Here is a 22,007-nt window from a genome sequence, read left to right as displayed (position 1 = left end):
GGTAGCTGGGATGGTGGCCAGTCCTTGTACCCCACTGTGTGGGATGGAGGCTGGGATGGTGGCCAGTCCTTGTACCCCACTGTGTGGCACGGTAGCTGGGATGGTGGCCAGTCCTTGTACCCCACTGTATGGCACGGTAGCTGGGATGTAGAGTCCTTGTACCCCACTGTATGGCACGGTAGCTGGGATGGTGGCCAGTCCTTGTACCCCACTGTGTGGGATGGAGGCTGGGATGGTGGCCAGTCCTTGTACCCCACTGTGTGGCACGGTAGCTGGGATGTAGAGTCCTTGTACCCCACTGTATGGCACGGTAGCTGGGATGGTGGCCAGTCCTTGTACCCCACTGTGTGGGATGGAGGCTGGGATGGTGGCCAGTCCTTGTACTCGACTGCATGGCACGCTGGTTTAAATGGTGGCCAGTCCTTGTACCCCACTGCTAGGACGGTGGCTGGGATGTAGACAGTCCTTGTACCCCACTGTGTGGCGTAGTGGCTGGGATGGTGGCCAGTCCTTGTACCCCAACATGTGGGATGGTGGCCAGTCTTTGTACCCCACTGTGTGGCGTAGTGGCTGGGATGTGGGCAGTCTTTGTACCCCACTGTGTGCCACGGTGGCTTAGATGGTGGCCATTCTTTGTGATCCACTGCTAGTATGGTGACTTGGTTGGTGGCCAGTCCTTGTACTCGACTGCATGGCACGGTGGTTTGGATGGTGGCCAGTCCTTGTGATCCACTGCTAGTATGGTGGCTTGGATTGTGGCCAGTCCTTGTACCCCACTGTGTGCCATGGTGGCTTAGATGGTGGCCATTCTTTGATCCACTGCTAGTATGGTGACTTGGTTGGTGGCCAGTCCTTGTACTCGACTGCATGGCACAGTGGTTTGGATGGTGGCCAATCCTTGTACCCCACTGCTAGGACGGTGGCTTGGATGGTGGCCAGTCCTTGTACTCGACTGCATGGCACGCTGGTTTGGATGATGGCCAATCCTTGTACCCCACTGCTAGGACGGTGGCTGGGATGTAGAGTCCTTGTACCCCACCGTGTGGGACGTTGGCTGGGATTGTGGCCAGACCTTGTACCCCACTGCTAGGACGGTGGCTGGGATGTAGACAGTCCTTGTACCCCACCGTGTGGGACGGTGGCTGGGATTGTGGCCAGTCCTTGTACCCCACTGTGGGATGGTGACTTGGATGGTAGCCAGTCCTTGTACCTCACTGTGTTGCACGGTAGCTGGGATGGTGGCCAGTCCTTGTACCCCACTGTGAGGCAGAGTGGCTGGGATAGTGGCCAGTCCTTGTACCCCACTGTATGGCACGGTAGCTGGGATGGTGGCCAGTCCTTGTACCCCACTGTGTTGCACGGTAGCTGGGATGGTGGCCAGTCCTTGTACCCCACTGTGTTGCACGGTAGCTGGGATGGTGGCCAGTCCTTGTACCCCACTGTGTTGCACGGTAGCTGGGATGGTGGCCAGTCCTTGTACCCCACTGTGTGGGATGGAGGCTGGGATGGTGGCCAGTCCTTGTACCCCAGTGTGTGGGACGCTGGCTTGGATGGTGGCCAGTCCTTGTACTCGACTGCATGGCACGCTGGTTTGGATGGTGGCCAGTCCTTGTACCCCACTGCTAGGACGGTGGCTGGGATGTAGAGTCCTTGTACCCCACCGTGTGGGACGTTGGCTGGGATTGTGGCCAGTCCTTGTACCCCACCGTGTGGGATGGAGGCTGGGATTGTGGCCAGTCCTTGTACCCCACCGTGTGGGATGGAGGCTGGGATGGTGGCCAGTCCTTGTACCCCACCGTGTGGGACGTTGGCTGGGATTGTGGCCAGTCCTTGTGATCCACTGTGTGGGATGGAGGCTGGGATGGTGGCCAGTCCTTGTACCCCACCGTGTGGGACGTTGGCTGGGATTGTGGCCAGTCCTTGTACCCCACCGTGTGGGATGGAGGCTGGGATTGTGGCCAGTCCTTGTACCCCACCGTGTGGGATGGAGGCTGGGATGGTTGCCAGTCCTTGTACCCCACTGTGTGGGACGTTGGCTGGGATTGTGGCCAGTCCTTGTACCCCACCGTGTGGGATGGAGGCTGGGATTGTGGCCAGTCCTTGTACCCCACCGTGTGGGATGGAGGCTGGGATGGTGGCCAGTCCTTGTACCCCACCGTGTGGGACGGTGGCTTGGATGGTGGCCAGTCCTTGTTCCCCAGTGTGTGGGACGGTGGCTGGGATTGTGGCAAGTCCTTGTACCCCACTGTGTGGCGTAGTGGCTGGGATGGTGGCAGTCCTTGTACCCCAGTGTGTGGGACGGTGGCTTGGATGGTGGCCAGTCCTTGTACCCCAGTGTGTGGGACGGTGGCTTGGATGGTGGCCAGTCCTTGTACCCCAGTGTGTGGGACGGTGGCTTGGATGGTGGCAAGTCCTTGTACCCCACTGTGTGGCGTAGTGGCTGGGATGGTGGCCAGTCCTCGTACCCCACTGTGTGGCGTAGTGGCTGGGATGGTGGCAGTCCTTGTACCCCAGTGTGTGGGACGGTGGCTTGGATGGTGGCAAGTCCTTGTACCCCACTGTGTGGCGTAGTGGCTGGGATGGTGGCCAGTCCTCGTACCCCACTGTGTGGCGTAGTGGCTTGGATGGTAGGCAGTCCTTGTACTCTCTGTGTTGGATGGTTCCCAGTCCTTGTACCCCACTGATATGTTTGGATAGCATGAATATTAATGAGGATTTAAACAACAAACACACAAACTACAACTATAATAGAAGTGTTGCAAGTACCCATACCCTCATATTGCTGATTCTACCTTCACAGAACTAATGTCAAAGTCTGCTGGAGGGATTTTGTAACAAATTAACCCTACTGATGTGTATTTTCTTTTCAGTGGAAATGATGATTTATTAGCCTGAAGGGCAGCAACTAGCTGTGTAGAGTTGTATCCCTTAGCTGTGGCAGGATCTGTTGTGCCATGGGTTCAAATCCCAGATTCGTGCCGATTGTGATCCTTCGTCTGACAGCAGCATACATGCACTCGCTGGTTTCAACAAAGTCAGAACCATCATTCCAGTGACACATCCAAAGTAATGTTCACAGTGTCCTTAAGATGCCAACTCAAGTTTTCAGTGGTTCATTTCATCATTAAAAGGAGATTGGAATTTGAAGCATATTTGTAATACATCAATGTTGAAACCAGGATTATCTGGTGGCCCAAGGATGAATGCAGGTAAACCTTATTAACCCAGACCTTGTTAATCTGGAAACCCCACCTTCTGGACCATTACTGCTGGGAATGCTACACTTTTAACAGAAAAATATATAGTGGCACAAGGTAAAATAAAATATGCCTCTAACATAGACTGTAACATACTTTCACCTGATATCGACAATTCGCTGTGTATAGTTGCGGCCCTTAGACATGCCAGGATCCTGTGATCATGTGTTTGAATCCTTGATTCACCATGACTATGATTCTTGGTTCTTCAGAATCCATGCACTATATGGTTTCTCTAAAGTTGTAAAGATGTGGGACATTCATCACTTCCACATCTGATATGGGTGATATATTGTTCAAAGCAGCCTAAAACTGAACTCACAGCTTTCTGTTTTCATTTTCAATTTTAGGCAGGTATGTGTACATTATAGACACTGGCACATCCATCAACACTTCTGGGTAATCATCCACAAATTGTACTGTTCTCTGTGTACATGTCGACCTACATGATCACTGTGCTTTAACACAGGGAATCATATCATATCTATACCATATTATTTTTCATATTACAAGGCTGAGAACGCCTTTCACCTTATAGGAGGCATACACGGATTATTTGAATTGATATTTCATGTACAGTTACAAATTCCTGACACTATATTCATGTAAACCTTGGGTGTCATGAGGTCAGCACAGCGATCTTAGCATGCAACTGTGGTGGACATGCTCTGTAAGGGAAGTTATTATTTCATATTTCTGCAATTGTTTGAATTTGGATTAAAACAACTCGCAATGCATGTGTTCATTAAAATAAATCAATTCCGAATACAGACTTACGCATTTAAACTGCCCTGCCCTGCCCTGCCCTGCCCTGTCTGTCTGTCATGCCACATCCACAAGCCCTGTTTGTGATGGCTGGTTAGGACCCTTCATGCTTTAACCTCACAACACAATGCAATACATCCAGATGTTGCTCATTGCATTTACGTCTGAGATTTTTTTCAATTCAGATCTTCACTCTTTATATGTCACAATAATTGGGTAAAGACTGTTTCAATACTTTACACAGGAACTTTTGTTGTTGAATAAATATGTTAAACTATGGCTGTTTTGAGGAGCCATGATCAGTCTCTGATTGGCCACATTGCGTTTATTTACAACAAAAACCGTCTAGAACACTGCTGTTTTACTGCACAGGAGGCTACTGTTTTATTGTATAGAATGCTTCTGTTTTACTATATAGCATGCTAATGTTTTACTGTATAGAATGCTACTGTTTTACTGTATGGAACGCGACTGTTACTGTATAGAAGGCTTCTGTTTTATTGTATAGAATGCTACTGTTTTGTTGTAAGAACGCAGCTGTTTTACTGTATAGAACGCTACTGTACGCCGAACATAAGGCTACTGTATTACTGTGTAGAATGCTACTGTTGTAGTACTCAGAACGCTGCTGTTTTCCTGTATATAAGGCTTCTGTTTTATTGTATAGAATGCTACTGTTTTGTTGTATAGAACGCTGCTGTTTTGTTGTAAGAACGCAGCTGTTTTACTGTATAGAACGCTACTGTATGCCGAACATAAGGCTACTGTATTACTGTGTAGAATGCTACTGTTGTAGTGCTCAGAACGCTGCTGTTTTACTGTATGGAACGCAACTGTTGTACTGTATAGAAGGCTTCTGTTTTGTTGTATAGAACGCTGCTGTTTTATTGTAAGAACGCTGCTGTTTCATTGTATAGAATGTAAACATTTTACTGTATAGAAGGCTTCTGTTTTACTGCACAGAACAATACTGTGTCGTAAAAGGTGACTATGCTTGTCGTAAGAGGCTACTAACGGGATCGGGTGGTCAGGCTCGCTGACTTGACTGATGCATGTCGTATCCCAATTGCGTGGATCGATGCTCATGATGTCAATCTCTGGATTGTCTAGTCCAGACTCGATTATTTACAGACCACCGTCATAAACCTGGAATATTGATGAATGGGCCGTGAAAAAACAAACAAACAATATCTCACAGTACGTTACTAGTTTACTGCAAAGAATGCTACTGTTTTACTGCAAAGGTTTGCATTGTTTTATAGTCTAGAACACTAATATTTCACTTCACAGAACACTATAGTTTTATGTCACAGAACGCTACTAGTTCACCTCACAGAACGGTATTGTTTTACGTCAGAGAACACTATTGTTTTACGTCACAGAACGCAACTGGTTTACTGAACAATTTTGATGATGAGCCATAATTTTGATTTTACTTACTCTACATGATTCAAAACAATTAACACATCTGAAGACATCTTTAAAGATTATCAATTTTCATTTGCAGTTAATCCTACCAAGGGAAGATCAGAATATTTATTAACATAACACCGCTACTGTTGTTTGTGCGGATGGTGTACTACATTGGCGCGTCAATTCGTAGATTTACATATGTCGCTAATACTTTACTTTATGAGCAGGCTTTGTCACATCAAATAAATATGTTTGGAAATTTAACTACGTTCCGACACCCAAAGAAGCGAAGAGGCAACAGTGGTGTAATTTAATGCATAATACTATAATTATAAATATGAATTAATTAGAGTGAAACGAACTCCGTTATTTGTGTTGGCTTGACTTGCCACGAAACCATCTCATAACCTGAGGTAAGTCATGTGATACTACAAATCATAAATAATCAATTATGATCAATAACAGTGTCTTGGTCGAATTGAAGTCACGTGACAGTTTAATAGATACGTCTACCTGTATCGGAATCAACCTGAAGTCGAAGATTTATCGGACTGTAAATACACAAAAACGGTGCTTATCTCCCCTTCATACTTAATAAATGCATTATTTACACCAAACTCCCTTGAGTGGTGTTAACTACACAGGCTAGTGATGAAGACTATTTATATACATCTGGACACCCACTGATTTTTTTTCATAGGATAAATAGGATTCACAAACTAGGATTAACCCCAGAATAAGATTTTCCTTGATAACACAATGTTTAAAGAACGGTAAACGGTATATTTATTACCTATAGATTGGCTGTCTGCAGGGGATCTTTGTAAGTCCGAGCTTTTCAAGCGTGAATGGGGACTGACTGAATGTTATTTGACAGGGCAAATCCTATAGTGTATGTTATTGTGATCAAGTGCCGGGATTTATGACTGAATGGCATACAGTGTGGCCATACGGGCGTAATGAGGTTGGTGTGATAAGCTACTCTTCTATTACACCCAGAAAACTAGCGTCCCCCGTATGCTACAGTGGATCGGCCCAGAGAGCAGATAGTCATTAATACGCTTGATACTACCATCAACGACGCTTGGTGGAGATGTGGCACTGAGTTCGAGAGGAAATAAAAAGGTGAGTTGGAAACTTAGGTTCATATTAAAGTGCACTACCAATGACATACTAATCGTGTGTTACTCTGGGAAATATTGTTTGTAACAAATCTTGTGATTTCATAATTATACCGAGTGAAGTTTTGTAATGCAGTTTCTTATTTGTCTTTGTCCAAAATACTCCTTGTGTTGAGGCCTTTTCATGACTTTACATCAGACTATCAGATTAAAAGTCCTCGAACTCCCTTACCGGTCTTTAGTAATCCGCACGATGTAGGAAGCGGTGGACATTTTGAACATTGACAGTAGTCATGGACAGCCGGGGACGCGACATTGTGGGAGAGCAAAGGTTCTAGACATCCTACTAGAGCAACACTATTGCTATACACTGTAAACTGTGTATATTTTGAAGTTAAACCATATTTAGAATTTCTGCATATGCATTTTTAAATTCTAAACACAATAGACCCGTGGAGATCCGGGCAGAGAATAGGTCCTCAGCAACCAATGCTTGCTTGTCATAAGAGGCTCAGGTGGTTGCAAGTCATCGTATCCCAATTGCATGGATCGATGCTCATGATGTCAATCACTGGATTGTTTTGTCCAGATTCGATTATTTACAGACCGCCGTCATATAGCTGGAATATTGCTGAGTGTGGCGTTAAACATCAAACAAGCAAATCTAAACACAATACCAAACCTGTTTTCAGCTACACACGCCGAGCATGTGTTAAACAAGTAAACATATGCTGTACAGTGAAGTGGCAATACGAGAGCAATAGCGTCGCAAAAGTGCTTCAATATCCCGTACTGGTTAACCATACAGAAGTCTTGTCGCTTGTCTAGGAACGTAACTGTTAAGTGCATGAGGTATGACTGCTTTACTCTCTCGTAACAAAGCGGAGTCACTTGGAGCCCACTGATTTGGTGGGCTCATGGTATCCGTGCTACGGGTTTCACTCTAGTTTATCAAATCCATGAAATATCATCTCAGTACCAGGGACATAAATCCGTGTCTACCCATGTCCAGATCCAGACTAAAGAGTTACGGACTAATGGGATACATATAGTAGTGAGTTATGTACTAACGGGATCATGACTGGCGGAACATGACAAGCGGCTCATGACTGGCAAGGTACAACTAGCGACTTGAGAAGAATTGGATCTTGACTGGCGAGCTGCGAATAAGGTGATTATGACTGACAAGACATTGAGTTACAGACTAACGGGGTCCCTGCTAACGGATTCTGGACGAACGGGGTTTCACTATAGTTTATACAATCCATGAAATATAATGTCAGTACCAGTGACACTAATCTGTGTATACCCATGAGAAACGTAAAATTTGCTTCAAATTATTGATTGTAGGCCCGTGTAATTCCACGTTAGAATAGGTCCCCTGCGCAAACTAAAGATCTCAAGCACCGCGACTTCGCCGACTACATGTAATCGCACCCCGACAGCGTGGAAGGTCGCCCATAATAGCAATCACATGTTTGTCTGGTCCAGATTGGATTATTTACAATGGTCGATTGCCTGAGCAACTACCCATACCATAGGCTATCTGATCCCCAGTCTGTTCTAGCATCGGAAATGGGACACAGAAACATACTATACAAATAACCTGTTCAGTAATTCGTATGAAATGGAAAGTCGAAGTTGTGTATGTTTCAATCCGACGAAAAACACTCTGGATTACAGCACCTTGTTCACAGGGCGGGCGTTTTAACAAAACGAAAATGGCAGTGTGGCTCCAACCACTGTGCCACTGGTTTAGTTGTAGTTGGATTTTTAGGTAAAATACGACATGCAGATATTTTGTTTAATTCGGGATTTTTTCAGTTGACGATATATTTAGTAGATTGCATTTAAGACGTTATGCTTACAGGTCCCATAAACGCAACGGTAAACCACGTTTACCTTAAGGTCCATACATTAACTGATTTAGTGGTTAACATTTCAGTGGTTAAGGTACTGCACACCGCCTTCTGCGTTAGACCACATGTCGTACGAATCTGGAGAATCGAACCCGTATAGTCGTCGGGACGTACCAACGCTTTAACCACTAGACTACCCCAGTCATCCTTATTGAATCTGGTATCCCAGTATGATCGACGGATGACGGGGTAGGGGACTCCGATGTAATATGAAACTTTCTATACACTCTAAACCCAAGTGTTCCACTTCTGAACACTAGACAGAACACTTGGATGTAACACTTTTAGAACGCGTCCATGTGTTCTGAAAATATTCTGAACGTTGATGTTCTCGACCCAGAACAGGAGTGTTCTACAAACATATTTAGAACGCTTCAACGTGTTCTGACGATGTAACGCTTTTAGAACGCCTGTAAAGTGTTCTGGACCGAGATTCAGAACACTACACGTTCTCGGACACGTACTTCCACATTACTGAAACGACAACTCATCATGTGTGTCGAATACAATTTACCCGATGTTTTTCAAGGTGTAAGAATTTAAACCATACACCCATGCATATTCTCTGGCATAAAATCACACGGACGAAATTCTGAACTGCAACCATGAATTCTTTATTATATTTGTTTGGGATGATCATGGATATTCAAGTCACTTATGAGTCAGAGTTCTTCATGAAACATTACAAACTGTCGTGTAGCAAATTGAAGCATACTTCCATACTCAAGTCTTTCACGAAGCGCATGTACTTCGCAGATGTTTCTTGTGGGTAAATATCCCCAAAGGACGATGTTCGTAACAGCGACATGACCATCGCAGGCTTCAGGAAACTTCATGTCAAATATGACTCCCCAACATCCTACAACACAAAACATTTATTTGATCATAGTCATATAGTTATCAAACTCGTACATATTACATAGGACATTCTAACAAATGTTCGTTAGTAAACCCAAGATTACCGTGACATTTGTTTCATTATTTATAGGTTGCAAAATGTTTTGCCAAAAATGTCATTTGACTAACAAAGTTACCACTTACTTGGATAAAGGTTAGAGCAAAATATACACAAGTACCTTCTTATTTGATCTGCAAAACCTTGTGTCTTTTCCTCCTTTGTGTAGACGTGTGCCCTGTGCAATAGTTTCCATGGATGGTACTGATTATCTGCAATGCACCCTGAAATAGAAACAACAAGACTGATTCTCTAAAATATTTCACATAAAATAGCCAAAAACATGTCCTGTGAAGGTTTAGTTCTTTTTGTTCATTACATACTTACACTACTCTCTGCTGATTTCGATGCATTGTCGATGCTTGCTGATCATGCCCTCGGGTCCCAAATTTAGATGTTCAGAGATTTGTTGCATGTAGCCCGCTTCGCACTTTCAGGCGATTCATATAGAACCTGAAATATATATTCATTTTATTTGAACATCATTCAAATAAACGGAAACGTTTAAATAGTGACACTTGCAATTTGGATTGGAATTTCATCTCATAATTTATAAATAAAGCGTGTGGAACAATGGCAGAAATGACGGTCAAAATGGCGAGTAATATGTCGTCTGCTATGCGTTTTGTAAGGGGCCGGTTATACTTCGTTGGGATCAGCATATGAATATATCGCCGAAATATTACATTATTTTAGGTACGTATTAAATATGAAACAAAAGTATTCCTAGATGGATACTTACCACAGACACACCTCAGATCATAGGAAATTGTAGCGCCAAATACATGCGACGTCACGCCAGTTTCTCACATAACGGATGTGAATCACAGAGCATGGACAGCTTTGAATGCTTGTTAGAAAAACAGAACACCGATGTTCTATTAATGGAACACGTGTTCTCGCATATAACATTATAGAACACAGCAGAACACACGCGTTCTAGGAGAGAACGCAGGCGTTCAGCAAATAGACCGTATATGTTCCAGAGCACCCATTAAAGATCCAGCTAAAATTAGCCATCAGAATGCCAGTGTTCTGATACACGTAAATGTCCCCAATGCAAGCAAGTTATTTCCATGTATTAGCAATGAGTTGTATTTCAGTAATGTTTCTTGTTGTATTTATTCAGGCTACATATGAGTTATTATTAACACAAAGTATGCCATGTTTATAAACTATTTATTATTCATCAAACTCAAAATATAACCCTTCTTATACACATTTTCTGTTTGACATACCAATCTACCAGCCTCTCTTCTTCTCAAAAATAAATATTCCGAAAACACAAATATGATGGTCGAATTTAAATTTGTCTAACAGCATTCAGCACATTATCTCTGCTAATGTGCATGGACTTCTCCCAGGAGAGAACACACGCGTTCTACATCAGATCACAGGCGTTCAGCAATAGCACACGTGCTGCACGAATTAGAACATTCGTATTCTGTGGCAGAACGTATGGACGCGTCCAGTGTTCTATATTAGAACACATAGATTTAGAGTGTAGCTACAGACTATGGTAACAGTGTTTCCACAGTCAGATTGTTATGGAGTATATCATGCGACTGTATAGAGTTACTTCTACACTGAGGTGATCCACGCATTCCTTAGCTGACTCGCTGTTCGTAAGTATAAAACGATCTTATTCCAAATTGTATTGACATTGTGCATAAATGAGCTCGCACTTGGGTCGTTTTCCTACACCAAAGATCGTTTTGATAAATGGCTCCGTTCAAGTCAAATTACTGAAACGTCAGATATGCTTCAATAGCCTCAGTGAGTAAACGAATTGTGTATCTCTGCGCAGAACAGATTGCCACTATAACTCATGCTTGCTGAAGAACCGACAGTTAAGGGGATCGGATGACTGGTCATACATTGACGATACATATCTATCTAAAAGTCCACAGCACCCCGTGCTAGTCACAAGAGCCCATTACATATAAATGAGGATCAGGGGTTACAAGATCTAACCTGCATCATTGTGTTTCGGTAATACCGACGGCCAGGATCGCTGTTCCCACTTACTAGTCGCCTTCAGGTTCGATCAAATAAAGGGGCGGTCGGGTAGCCTAGTGGTTAAAGCGATCGCTCGTCACGCCGAAGACCCGGGTTCGATTCCCGACATGGGTACAATGTGTGAAGCCCATTTCTGGTGTCCCCCGCCGTGATATTGCTGGAATATTGCTAAAAGCGGCGTAAAACCATACTCACTCACTCACTCACTCACTCGATCATATAGGCTGCCGTTAACTTTATATCGCTGACCCCACTCAATCAATCACTTATATACAAAGTTAAGCAACGCATACATATTCCGATAAATCAATGCCATGCAGTACAACTCGAAGGTCATGTGATTATGTAGTAGTTTTGTTATACCAAGTTCGAGACAAGCGAGATGTTTGTGCCTGTAAGGCGTGTACCACGACCATAACTTCACATCGTCTTTAAACATGCATCGGCTTATCGTTATCGCATGGAATTCGAGTTAACTGGGTTTCGCTGTGCTGGGATTTCTTCTTCATGGTAACTACTAAACGCCCCTTCTTAGCACGCACGACGCATGAAACGCCCGTGAACACTGGTAGAATTCATTGAAATAGACAAAAGTAAAATCTTTAAATGCGTGGATAACCGAAAATAATTTGATATGTTGATACAGACTGAAAATGTATTAACAGATGGTACACTCTTCTAACTGTGTACGATCCGTGAAGATTCCGGGGTAGAATAGGTCTTCAGCAACCCACGCTTGCCGTAAAAGGTGACTATGCTTGTCGTAAAAGACGACTAACGGGATCGGGTGGTCAGGCTCGCTGACTTGGTTGATGCATGTCATTGATCCCAATTGCGTGGATCGATGCTCATGATATTAATCACTGGATTGTCTGGTCCAGACTCAATTATTTACAGACCACCGTCATATAGCTGGAATATTGCTGAGTGCAGCGTTAAAAAACAAACCAACCAACCAAAATCTAACTTCGTACACAACCAGAGACCATATGGTCTCTGACACAACCACGTCGCTATATAGGTGCAATAATCTTGGACGCGACGTTAACTCCAATTCACCTCACCTCACCTCTGACACAACACACTATATTTGGCAAGTTTGATTCCGTTTTAATGCATAGTGGGTTCAAACACCCGCCGAATTTCGTTCCCTTTTCAAACAGCTGTACATCATTATTAGTGTAAAGATCACAAACATTACTAGGCACGATTGTCAGTGATAACGTTTAACAAAAGAGTCTGCGATGGTCTTTTAGATATGCGCTTCTTAGAAAATCAGCATTGGGACATGTTCACAGTTACTTTTGAATCTGAGTATTGTTTGCAATTGTAAATATAGCGTCGTAAAGCCATAGGAATGAAATAAAACCCATTCGTTACAATGATTGAGACCCCACGAAAGCGTAACTCAACCAGAACGCCAGTTACTGTACAGCATGACACACGGACTATGGCGCAACATAGTTTCTGAGCGCTGTCGGGTCGCTTGTTCGCTCGTGGGGGTACCCTTGACTCGAGAATGTGTGGCATGTTGCATGTGTCTCCCATTTACCCGGGCAGTGCCCCCTAAAGACTCCGTCACTACTCCATTGTCTGGTCCTGCTCGGGTTCGGCCAATCTTGTCCATCATGGCGATATCACGCACCAATCTATCCCGCTTGACAACGCGAGATATGAACATGTTACATGCATTTGTAGTTTGTGAAGTTGATATCAACTTGAAAAGAGACCTAGTTTCTGTACTATGTAAAACTAAACCTTTGCCAATCCATAAACATCGCAATAGAAATCTGTCTAATCTGGACGACAGATAGGGTCAATTGTGTTTCACTGAGCCCCCCTTTAACTGGACTTTCTCACTTGACAACCGTCCTCACTGACGAGGTTCTACCATTTGCGTTCCGCTATTTACGTGACGAGTACTGTCCAGATGATTAGAATGATATCGAGAAGGGCCACAGAGTGATATTTTTCACTGCAGTGGTTAAGTATAATGAGCTAGGGTTTAACGGCCTTCTGAATAATATTTCATTTGGGCCACATTAAAACATACATAGCTTCTTATCACCTGCCGACCCTCAAGATCGGCCCGCCCTAGTATGCCTATTATGTATGTGCTGCGGTTGTGCGTGTGTAGAGTTACTTTCCATTGAGTGAGTGAGTTTGGTTTTACGCCGCTTTTAGCAATATTCCAGCAATATCACGGCGGGGGACACCAGAAATGGGCTTCACACATTGTACCCATGTGGGAATCGAACCCGGGTCTTCGGCGTGACGAGCGAACGCTTGAACCAATTGTGTACTAATATTTAACTACTATTTGTACAAGTATCACTTTTCCCCAACTTGATTCAAATAAAACTGTTTTCTATAAAAAAAAAAAAAGAAATCCCCCCGGCTGGCTACGGCACTGCTATCGATAATTGGAAACTTGAGGCTAGACTTCCGGACGACCTCAGCTGACACTACAACTTACTTTCTGTGGTAACTGGGGTATCGTTGGGCGTGGACAGCACCCGCAACTCACTCCTACACTTCACCATGAATGCGGAAGATTATACTTTATCCATTCTGACCAGCAAAATACACCCCTACATCTACTGACTACATTCTTCACAGGGAAAGTCCAGCATAACATGGCCTTCTCAGAATGGAGCCCTCATGACCACGGGCTGGTCTAGTGTGTTACTCTGGCCCTTGGTAGTCTAGGTAAAACCTACTATTGAAATATGACGTGTTACATTAAATCGAAGTCACCATAACAATCGAAAAATAAGGTCGTGCAAATTTAGTGCCGATTCAGCCGATTCAAAAACGATTCTGCCTGGTCATTAAATCTGCTAGGGGGGGGGGGGGGGGGAATGTGCGCAAACCCCCCCTTTTTATTTCGAAAAAAATCTTTATTTCTGTATAAATTACCATCAAAGACAATAAATAGATCTTAATTGTGCACATACACACACACACACACACACACACACACACACACACACACACACACACCCGCCCCGCCCCCCTCCACCTTTTCTAAAAAGCTGTATCCGCCCATGTGATCTGTCATCGAGTTTATGAATTATGAATTTACGCGGGCTCACCGGTTATTACACAAAAAAACTAAAATCAGCCTGATCTTCCAGTTTGTGTTTAGATCCAACCTTTTAGTCTCAATCAAATTGCTGTATTTTGTTCTCTATGACTGTGTATAATGGATTTATCGATAGTGCCTCTGAGACAGTCTGCTTTGGTTTTCTTACTGTTTGCAAATGCTTCATTGATCGCGACGGCCAATGCTTATTGAAATGCTGCATTGATTGAAACATATTTTATTGCCAATAAAGCAAACGATTAATCATCCGATGATAACTTGCCAAATTAAGGCATTGTCAGTGTGCAATACTCACACGCATGGCATGGTGGACAAAACCAAAGCTTGACAATATTTTGTGAAACAAAAAGGACAATATATGTTATAACTACTATCGCAGAAATACATTGTACTACCGGCTTTGTTCAAACTTGGTCTTATCACTTAATGGTGAACCATCACTGTATAAAAGCAATATATGTTTAGGTTTATCTCCATTGCAAACAATTAAGACAAGTGTATATGAATCATATTTTCCCCATTAAGTTACCATCTTTCCCCCCAGCACATTTCTATGAAAAGTGTAATTTATCTCACATTGAAAGCCACACGACCAAGAGAGAATACTTTAGTCTTTAGTTAGTATACTAAATTGACTGACAAATTCTGCGTGAGCGAGTCGCAGTACCATAACAAAGGTGTGTGTTTGTTACCAAACGCCGCACTCAGGAATATTACAACTGTATGACGGCGGCCTGTAAATTGTCTGGACAAGATAATCCAGTGATTGATATTAAAAGCAACGATCCACGCCGTCGGGTACGAAGACACACCATCAAGTCGCCTCTTGCGACTAAAAGTACTGTGCGACGATTTTTTTAAGAAGCAGCTTTGCGGAAACTGTGAGCTAACAAAATACTGCCCGATATCTGAACGACATAAATGTTTATCAAGTGGATTTATATGCTTATGTATAACGTTATACATTCAATACAAAAAAAATAGCCTGCCGTAAATGACGAAAAATGATTTGACGTCAAAAAACGACTGAGAGGTTTCACACATACAAATAAAAGGGGTTATAACTCCGCTATTCTTAGCGCTAGGACAGTGGGTTATTGTAACTCAGGTCACTTGGTGAGAATTAGCCGTGGATATAAGGATAATATTTTCGTGGTGTTTTCCAACAGAATTCAAAACTGTGAAGGGTATTTGTGTGCATGATGTATGTTGAATTATATTCGACTTCACAGTGAGATTTGAAGAGGAGGGACATGTCCCTCTGACTTTCAGGGGGATAGTTCCCACATTATTCGTATATATTCCAGATGCTTTTGAAAACACATCGGAACCTTCAGAATTATACACTATGATTTAATACATTTAACTGTACCTTGGGTATTTTTTGAAATGCAAGACATATGTTAAATCAATTATTCCTGAGGGATTCTTTGACTGAAGAACTCGAAGTCATACGCGCATGCTGATTGGTTTGTCGTATTTTCGCAAATAACATTCATCGATAGGGGGACGAGTCTTCTTGCAGGTTACGGAAAAGGGCGAGTGGTGACGAATGGTGCACCTCGCACTTTGCAGATTTTGGATATGAAATGCATGTCCCGGGGCAAGTATACCATTCATTTTGGACCAACTCGAGCACATTTATCAATCACCTAAATATTACTTGCCCATGTTGGTGGGCCTATTATGAGCAAACATAGCCCTATCAAGATAATAGTAACTTCTTTTCTATCTGTTCGCTTCGTTGAACGAAAAGCTTCAAAATCACAAGTACTGTACAAATACTTGAATGCAAAGAGTAACATACTGTATAAAAAATGCATGAAAGACATCTCGCAGTTCATAAACGGATAAGCAATTACTCCTGATGTAAGTAAATACTTAGTTGTTAATTTCAAACAGTTTCTCCCATGTCGCAGTGACAGAAGACAACTTTCGTTAGCCTTCAGTGCGGACGACGAACGTTTTTCATGAAATTGTTCTATCATCAAGTTACATTATAGGGGGAAAAGAGATTCCGTCATTGCCAAGTGGTGTTTAACTAACAATTCGGTTAGTTAGACCACGGTCGAAGACAAAGGAGCCGTTTAAAGAAATGAACGATAAACAACCACCACGAGTTGTTTATTTCTGAACTAACAATAAGCGAGACGTAGCGCCTTTCTACGCATTGGTCACTGCAGCAGAGTTCGGATATATGTATAAAGAAATACAGGTAAACAAGTTGAAACAGATACAAGATACAAGACTCGATTATTTACAGACCGCAGTCATATAGCTGGAATATTGCTGAGCGCGGCGTTAAACAACAAACAAATAAATATTACAACCACACAAAATAACAGACATAGAGATGGTTCATTGCATGACCACAGGCTGGGGGGGGGGGGGGGGGGGGGGTATCCTGTCCCACCGGTGGCACCCGTCAAAAAAAAACATGCAAAGGCGTGGCAATGTTCACCTGTTCACTAAACAAAATAATATGGAAAAGTCAAAATAGTGACTTGCATCAGACATCATTTTGGTCATTGAAGTGTCAGGTTTGGAAATGTCTTCCACGTTTTGAAAGCTTTACTAAGCTGTCGTAGAAGTCATTTTCACTTCGGTTTTAAATGAATACTCACCACTTGTTTCAATAATTAAAAGGACATCCACCAGTGCATTTGCTGAATATACGTCACTTGTGCTTCCATTCATGGCGTCTCGAAATAACGCGCTCGAAAACCTCGTGCAACGGAAGTGAGCTCTGATTGGTTAAACCCGTAATCACGAAACCACGTGACAATTCTGGCGAACACCTGCGTGAAATATACAAGACCTGAAACCTGATACCACATGTGTTTATGTAAATATTCTTCAACGACACAGTCACCTTTGAGGAGGTCGGTACGTTATACTAAGCTCTAGTGCCTTGTGGGAACTGACACCGTAATTTCTAATCTAGGAATAATTAACGATTAGATTGGGTTTTTTTACGCAGATTTATGAGACAAGCAGCGAAATGTTGTCGATTATGGTTTTGCCTTCTCATAAATATACACAAAAAACTTCCGTACATCTAACAGTGTATGTGTTTTAACCAAACGTGACAATTAATTTCTATTTTCACGTCATATGGCCGTTCTCTCATTGAAGTGAATGAGTGAGCGAGCGAGTTGGGGTTTGACGCCGAAATGTACAGTTTAGTGATTTTGACTTTCTAGGTCATGTGACAATGTTCGTCAAAGATTTTTTAGAAGGTCAATGTGTGAGTGAGTGAGTTGGGTTTAACGCTGCTTTTAACAGTATTCCAGTTATATCACGGCGTGTCAGCTTCATGTGGGACGAAAGCTGGAAGTAATACACGTCTCAGTCGTTTACCACTTTGGTGAAACCCACGAGTTCGGGTATGGTGCTGACAAACCTAGAAACATAATCGGCGCGAACCAGGGTTCTGGTGTGCCCAGGGGATGCAACTCTACACAACGAATTGCGGCGCCTTAGACGACTGGGCCACCCGTGCCCCCAGAGGTTTAGAGAACTTGCATCATCAATTTCACAGTACATATAATCTCAGACATATAAAAATTCCGCTTTTAATTTGTCATGGAGAGGTGGGGGGGGTCTCTCTAAGGTGTTTAATTTGTAAAATCTCAGGTGGCCAATAATTATATTCTCTCCAATATTAGGGGATATTAGGAAGTAACACATGGTTGCAGATTTATGGAGTGATGGTAATTGATGGATAAGAAATAGGGAGGACAAGGTGTAACATGACACCAGATTATGTTGGCGGTGTATTGTAAGGGTGCAAACAACCACAAGGACGACAGGGGTATGCTGTAAAGAGTGCACGTTTGAGACGACATGATAAATAATGGGTCATACCCCTACAATTGGTCAAACAATCGTTTGTAGGGCTTGGCATGGTCCGAATCAGTCTCCCTTTGACACTTTGAAGGAGTCTTTCCACTCCTCTTGCAGCGCCTTGCCCAGTTTGGCGAAGGATTGATTGTTGAGTGTTTGTTGTTTTACGCCGCACTCAGCACTATTCCAGCTATATGACGGCGGTCTGTAAATAATCGAGTCTGGACCAGACAATCCAGTGATTGACATCATCGATCCACGCATTTTGGAAACGATGTCATGCATCAACCAAGTCAGCGAGCCTGACCACCCGATCCCGTTAGTCGCAGGGAACAACAATTGGCACCACTATTGCGTCTCGGTAGTACTGTCCAGTGACCATTCAACTGACACTAGGGGGCACGGGTGGCCCAGTCGTCACTCAGTTGACACTATGCAGTTGCGTTCTGGCAGTTATGGTGATCCCGCCACATGTGATTACATGTTGTCTTACGTTGACGTTCGCATGGCGTTCGTTAAGACGCCTCCAGACGTCCACGCCTACCACACGAGGCCATCGGTGATGTCTGTGCTACAAACACTATTGGCTAGAATGTGTCGATTTGTTAAGTAACTTAAACTCCGGTGGCCTGGCTCAAGCGAATAATGATTTGATTTGAACTCAATTTCTTAAAGCCTGGTTTCTGATCAATCGATCCTGGTCTTGTGTTGTTGGTCTAGGGCGCTCAATGCATGCGGGGCCAATCATTAACTTTTTGTATCTGCAGAAACCTGTTCCAAAGTCTTCAAATCACAGACTGGGACACACTGAACATACTGGCTACCTCTCGTATCAGTTTGAAGCATGCCAATAACTATTAAGCGTTCATCGCGTTCGTTGTAGACGACGCATTCCCAATTTGATCACAAATGCAGAAATGACATGTATTTTGTGTAGATTGCTTGATTATCGAGAATAACGCCCCAGTTGAGATAAGGGCTCGCTTGAAGCGACCCTCACAGAAGGGCTTGGATTTGTTTCAAATCATGAACAAGTTTACTAAACACTTTATTCCTAGCTTGCCACTCGCAACAAGTGGAAGTAATGAGGGCATTTCGTGTCCACACCCAACATGCGCCTAAATCACAAGCGATATGACGTGGGTATTAGGCACGTACAATGTTTGAATACCTACAGCCCTTAATCGATATTTTCTTACCTTCTCGAAAATGACATGTTTCCAAGAATGGTCATAAATCTGTTTCATGGAGGAATGTGGGCATGCCGGAAGTAGCGTGGGCGCCATGTTTACCTCCATTTTGGGATTTCAGGATGATTTCGCTGTTTTGAAATAAAGGATTTCGTGGATTTGTATTTCGTTTGTTTTGTTTTGTCAAATAGACCAATTCTGTAATGAACATGAATAAGGTACGTTTAAAGAAAAGGCCAATTTAGGAATAGCGATTGATTTGCACCGCACATAACTCCATCTCCATCACCGGGATTGGATATGAATGCAATAGGCGACTATGCTTGTCGTAAAAGCCGGGTAAAAGGATCGGGTGGTCAATCTCGCTGACTTGTTTGATGCATGTCATCGCATCTCAATTGCGTAGATCGATGCTCATGATGTCCATCACTGGGTTGTCTGGTCAAGACTCGATTATTTTGTGATTCCTTAGACCAGTGACCCAGCCTTGCTCCGTATTTTCAAAAAACATCATGATAATAACTGTATTCTATATTCCTAACTTTCCCCCTTGATACCTCCACCCGAAATAATGAAATCTCGCGTCTTCTCGTTCCAGACGATGTCGGACACCTCCTCCGAGACAAGCGGCGATGTGGGAGGTTGCAAACAGATAGATCTATCTCACGTCGCATGTTCCTTCATGTTCAAGAGCATCTCCAGACCAACAACTGCCTCCTCCATCCGGGCAAAACTCTGGTCACGTGAGCGTCAAGCGTACGAGGAGGAATACCATCGCAACATGCAGCAGTTCCGGAACAGGCCGTACATGAAATACGAGTACCCGGAAATAGGACGCCATTATCCGGGTACTTGGCGGACGGCCGGTCCGGCGGAGTTGGACTCCATTGTGGCGCGGCTTACCAAGAAAACAGCGGCCAGCGTCGCGCGTGAGCATGATATTAAGTCGCAGCATTCGTACGTGCTGAAGAAGAGGGGGAAATCGACTCGAGTGAAAATGGACAAATAGTGAGACCTGGTTTAACTTTCACTGATGACGTTGGAAAATGGACGCCCTGTTACCGAACAGTGACGGATTTCTTTTCATGTGACGGATATCACTTTTGAGAATATCCATGGTTTTTTTAAATTGGTGACGGGTATTAAAAGCTCTGGTTTGTGATGTCATATCAAAATGACTTTTTGTTGTAGGCTTAATCCACCCTTGGGTGAGTGTGAGAGTGAGTTGGGTGTAACGCCGCTTTGAACAGTATTCCAGTTATATCACGGTGCGTCTGCTTGATGTGGGAGGAAAGCCGGAAGTGACGCAAGTCTTCGTTTACCACTTCGGTGAAACCCACGAGCAAAATCCACCCTTTGACCCCTGCGATACTGTCATTAGTTAAACAAGTATATACACATATATATTTGTAATTACTCAACATATGATAGGGGTCTTCCTGTTAGTATTCGATAATTCTTTTCTTGTTTTATTATTTGTTTTACGGATATCTTGTCTCGAAACCTTGAGTCGGTGGTCGAAATAAAAATGTAAATACCATCCAATTAAATTGTGTTTTTGTTGGAGGGTTCGAAGGATGAGAAAGAAAATTATTTTAAATTCTTTCTCTTTGTTATTTGTGTCCCGAATGTAATTTTGTATGGCTCTTAACATGTCCACGGAAGCTGAGTTTCCCGCATCCGTACATCGTTTAACATCAGGTTTTCTATATGTCCCTACTAGGGGGCCACGGATCGACCCACAAGTAAAGTCTGCCATGTGTGCTGTAGGATGTGCAGCGCACTTCTGCATCTCCAACTGCATAGAAAAGACATATTTTTAGAATTTATACCAACCTCTTCCTAAGTCACTTACCTCCAAATACTGTGCTATATTGCACCGAGTGACATTTGATTAAGAATTCCAGATACCGTAGCCTCATTTTAGACAAGGAACGAATGAGGGGACACAGAGGCAACTATTGGTCGATCTTAGTGTCAAGACGATCGTAACTGCCACAACTATTGGTCGATCTTAGTGCTAAGACGATCGTAACTGCCACAACTATTGGCCGCTCTTAGTGCTAAGACGATCGTTACTGCCACAACTATTGGCCGATCTTAGTGCCAAGACGATCGTAACTGCCACAACTATTGGCCGATCTTAGTGCCAAGACGATCGTAACTGCCACAACTATTGGTCGATCTTAGTGCTGAGACGATCGTAACTGCCACAACTATTGGCCGATCTTAGTGCCAAGACGATCTTAACTGCCACAACTATTGGTCGATCTTAGTGCCAAGACGATCGTAACTGCCACAACTATTGAGCGATCTTAGTGCCAAGACGATCGTAACTGCCACAACTTTTGGCCGATCTTAGTGCCAAGACGATCGTAACTGCCACAACTATTGGTCGATCTTAGTGCTAAGACGA

The 22,007-nt window shown here is 43.4% G+C and overlaps 1 protein-coding gene and 1 long non-coding RNA gene across 4 annotated transcripts; one reads left to right on the top strand and one right to left on the bottom strand.

Annotated features, from left to right (window-relative positions):
* Positions 1-6,286: 6,286 nt before the first annotated feature.
* LOC124144778 lies at positions 6,287-21,124 on the top strand. Of its 2 annotated transcripts, none has more exons than XM_046514330.2 (2): positions 6,287-6,560; positions 20,190-21,124. In XM_046514330.2, exon 2 carries the CDS (start codon positions 20,193-20,195, stop codon positions 20,598-20,600), a length of 408 nt encoding a protein of 135 aa, XP_046370286.1. In that variant the 5' UTR covers positions 6,287-6,560; positions 20,190-20,192; the 3' UTR covers positions 20,601-21,124. The 2 variants fall into 2 exon arrangements, with proteins under 2 accessions (XP_046370286.1, XP_048245518.1); XM_048389561.1 differs by lacking the exon at positions 6,287-6,560 and adding an exon at positions 7,441-7,727.
* Positions 8,997-10,933, bottom strand: LOC124149731. 2 transcript variants are annotated; one of them, XR_007219417.1, is made up of 4 exons: positions 10,173-10,933; positions 9,758-9,883; positions 9,552-9,654; positions 8,997-9,334 (listed from the first exon to the last, which is right to left on the bottom strand). It is a non-coding gene; the product is annotated as an uncharacterized LOC124149731 (long non-coding RNA). The 2 variants fall into 2 exon arrangements; XR_006863151.2 differs by having other exon boundaries at positions 8,998-9,334; positions 9,758-10,933.
* Positions 21,125-22,007: the final 883 nt, after the last annotated feature.

Source organism: Haliotis rufescens, unplaced genomic scaffold (assembly GCF_023055435.1).
Source record: "Haliotis rufescens isolate VD_foot unplaced genomic scaffold, xgHalRufe1.0.p SCAF_8, whole genome shotgun sequence".
NCBI lineage: Eukaryota > Metazoa > Mollusca > Gastropoda > Lepetellida > Haliotidae > Haliotis > Haliotis rufescens.
The sequence above is the reverse complement of the archived record's forward strand: the minus strand, read 5'-3'. Positions and strand labels throughout refer to the sequence as shown.

Excerpts from the sequence above, each read along its gene's own strand:
- LOC124144778 (XM_046514330.2), top strand. The coding sequence starts at position 20,193 with ATGTCGGACACCTCCTCCGAGACAAGCGGCGATGTGGGAGGTTGCAAA.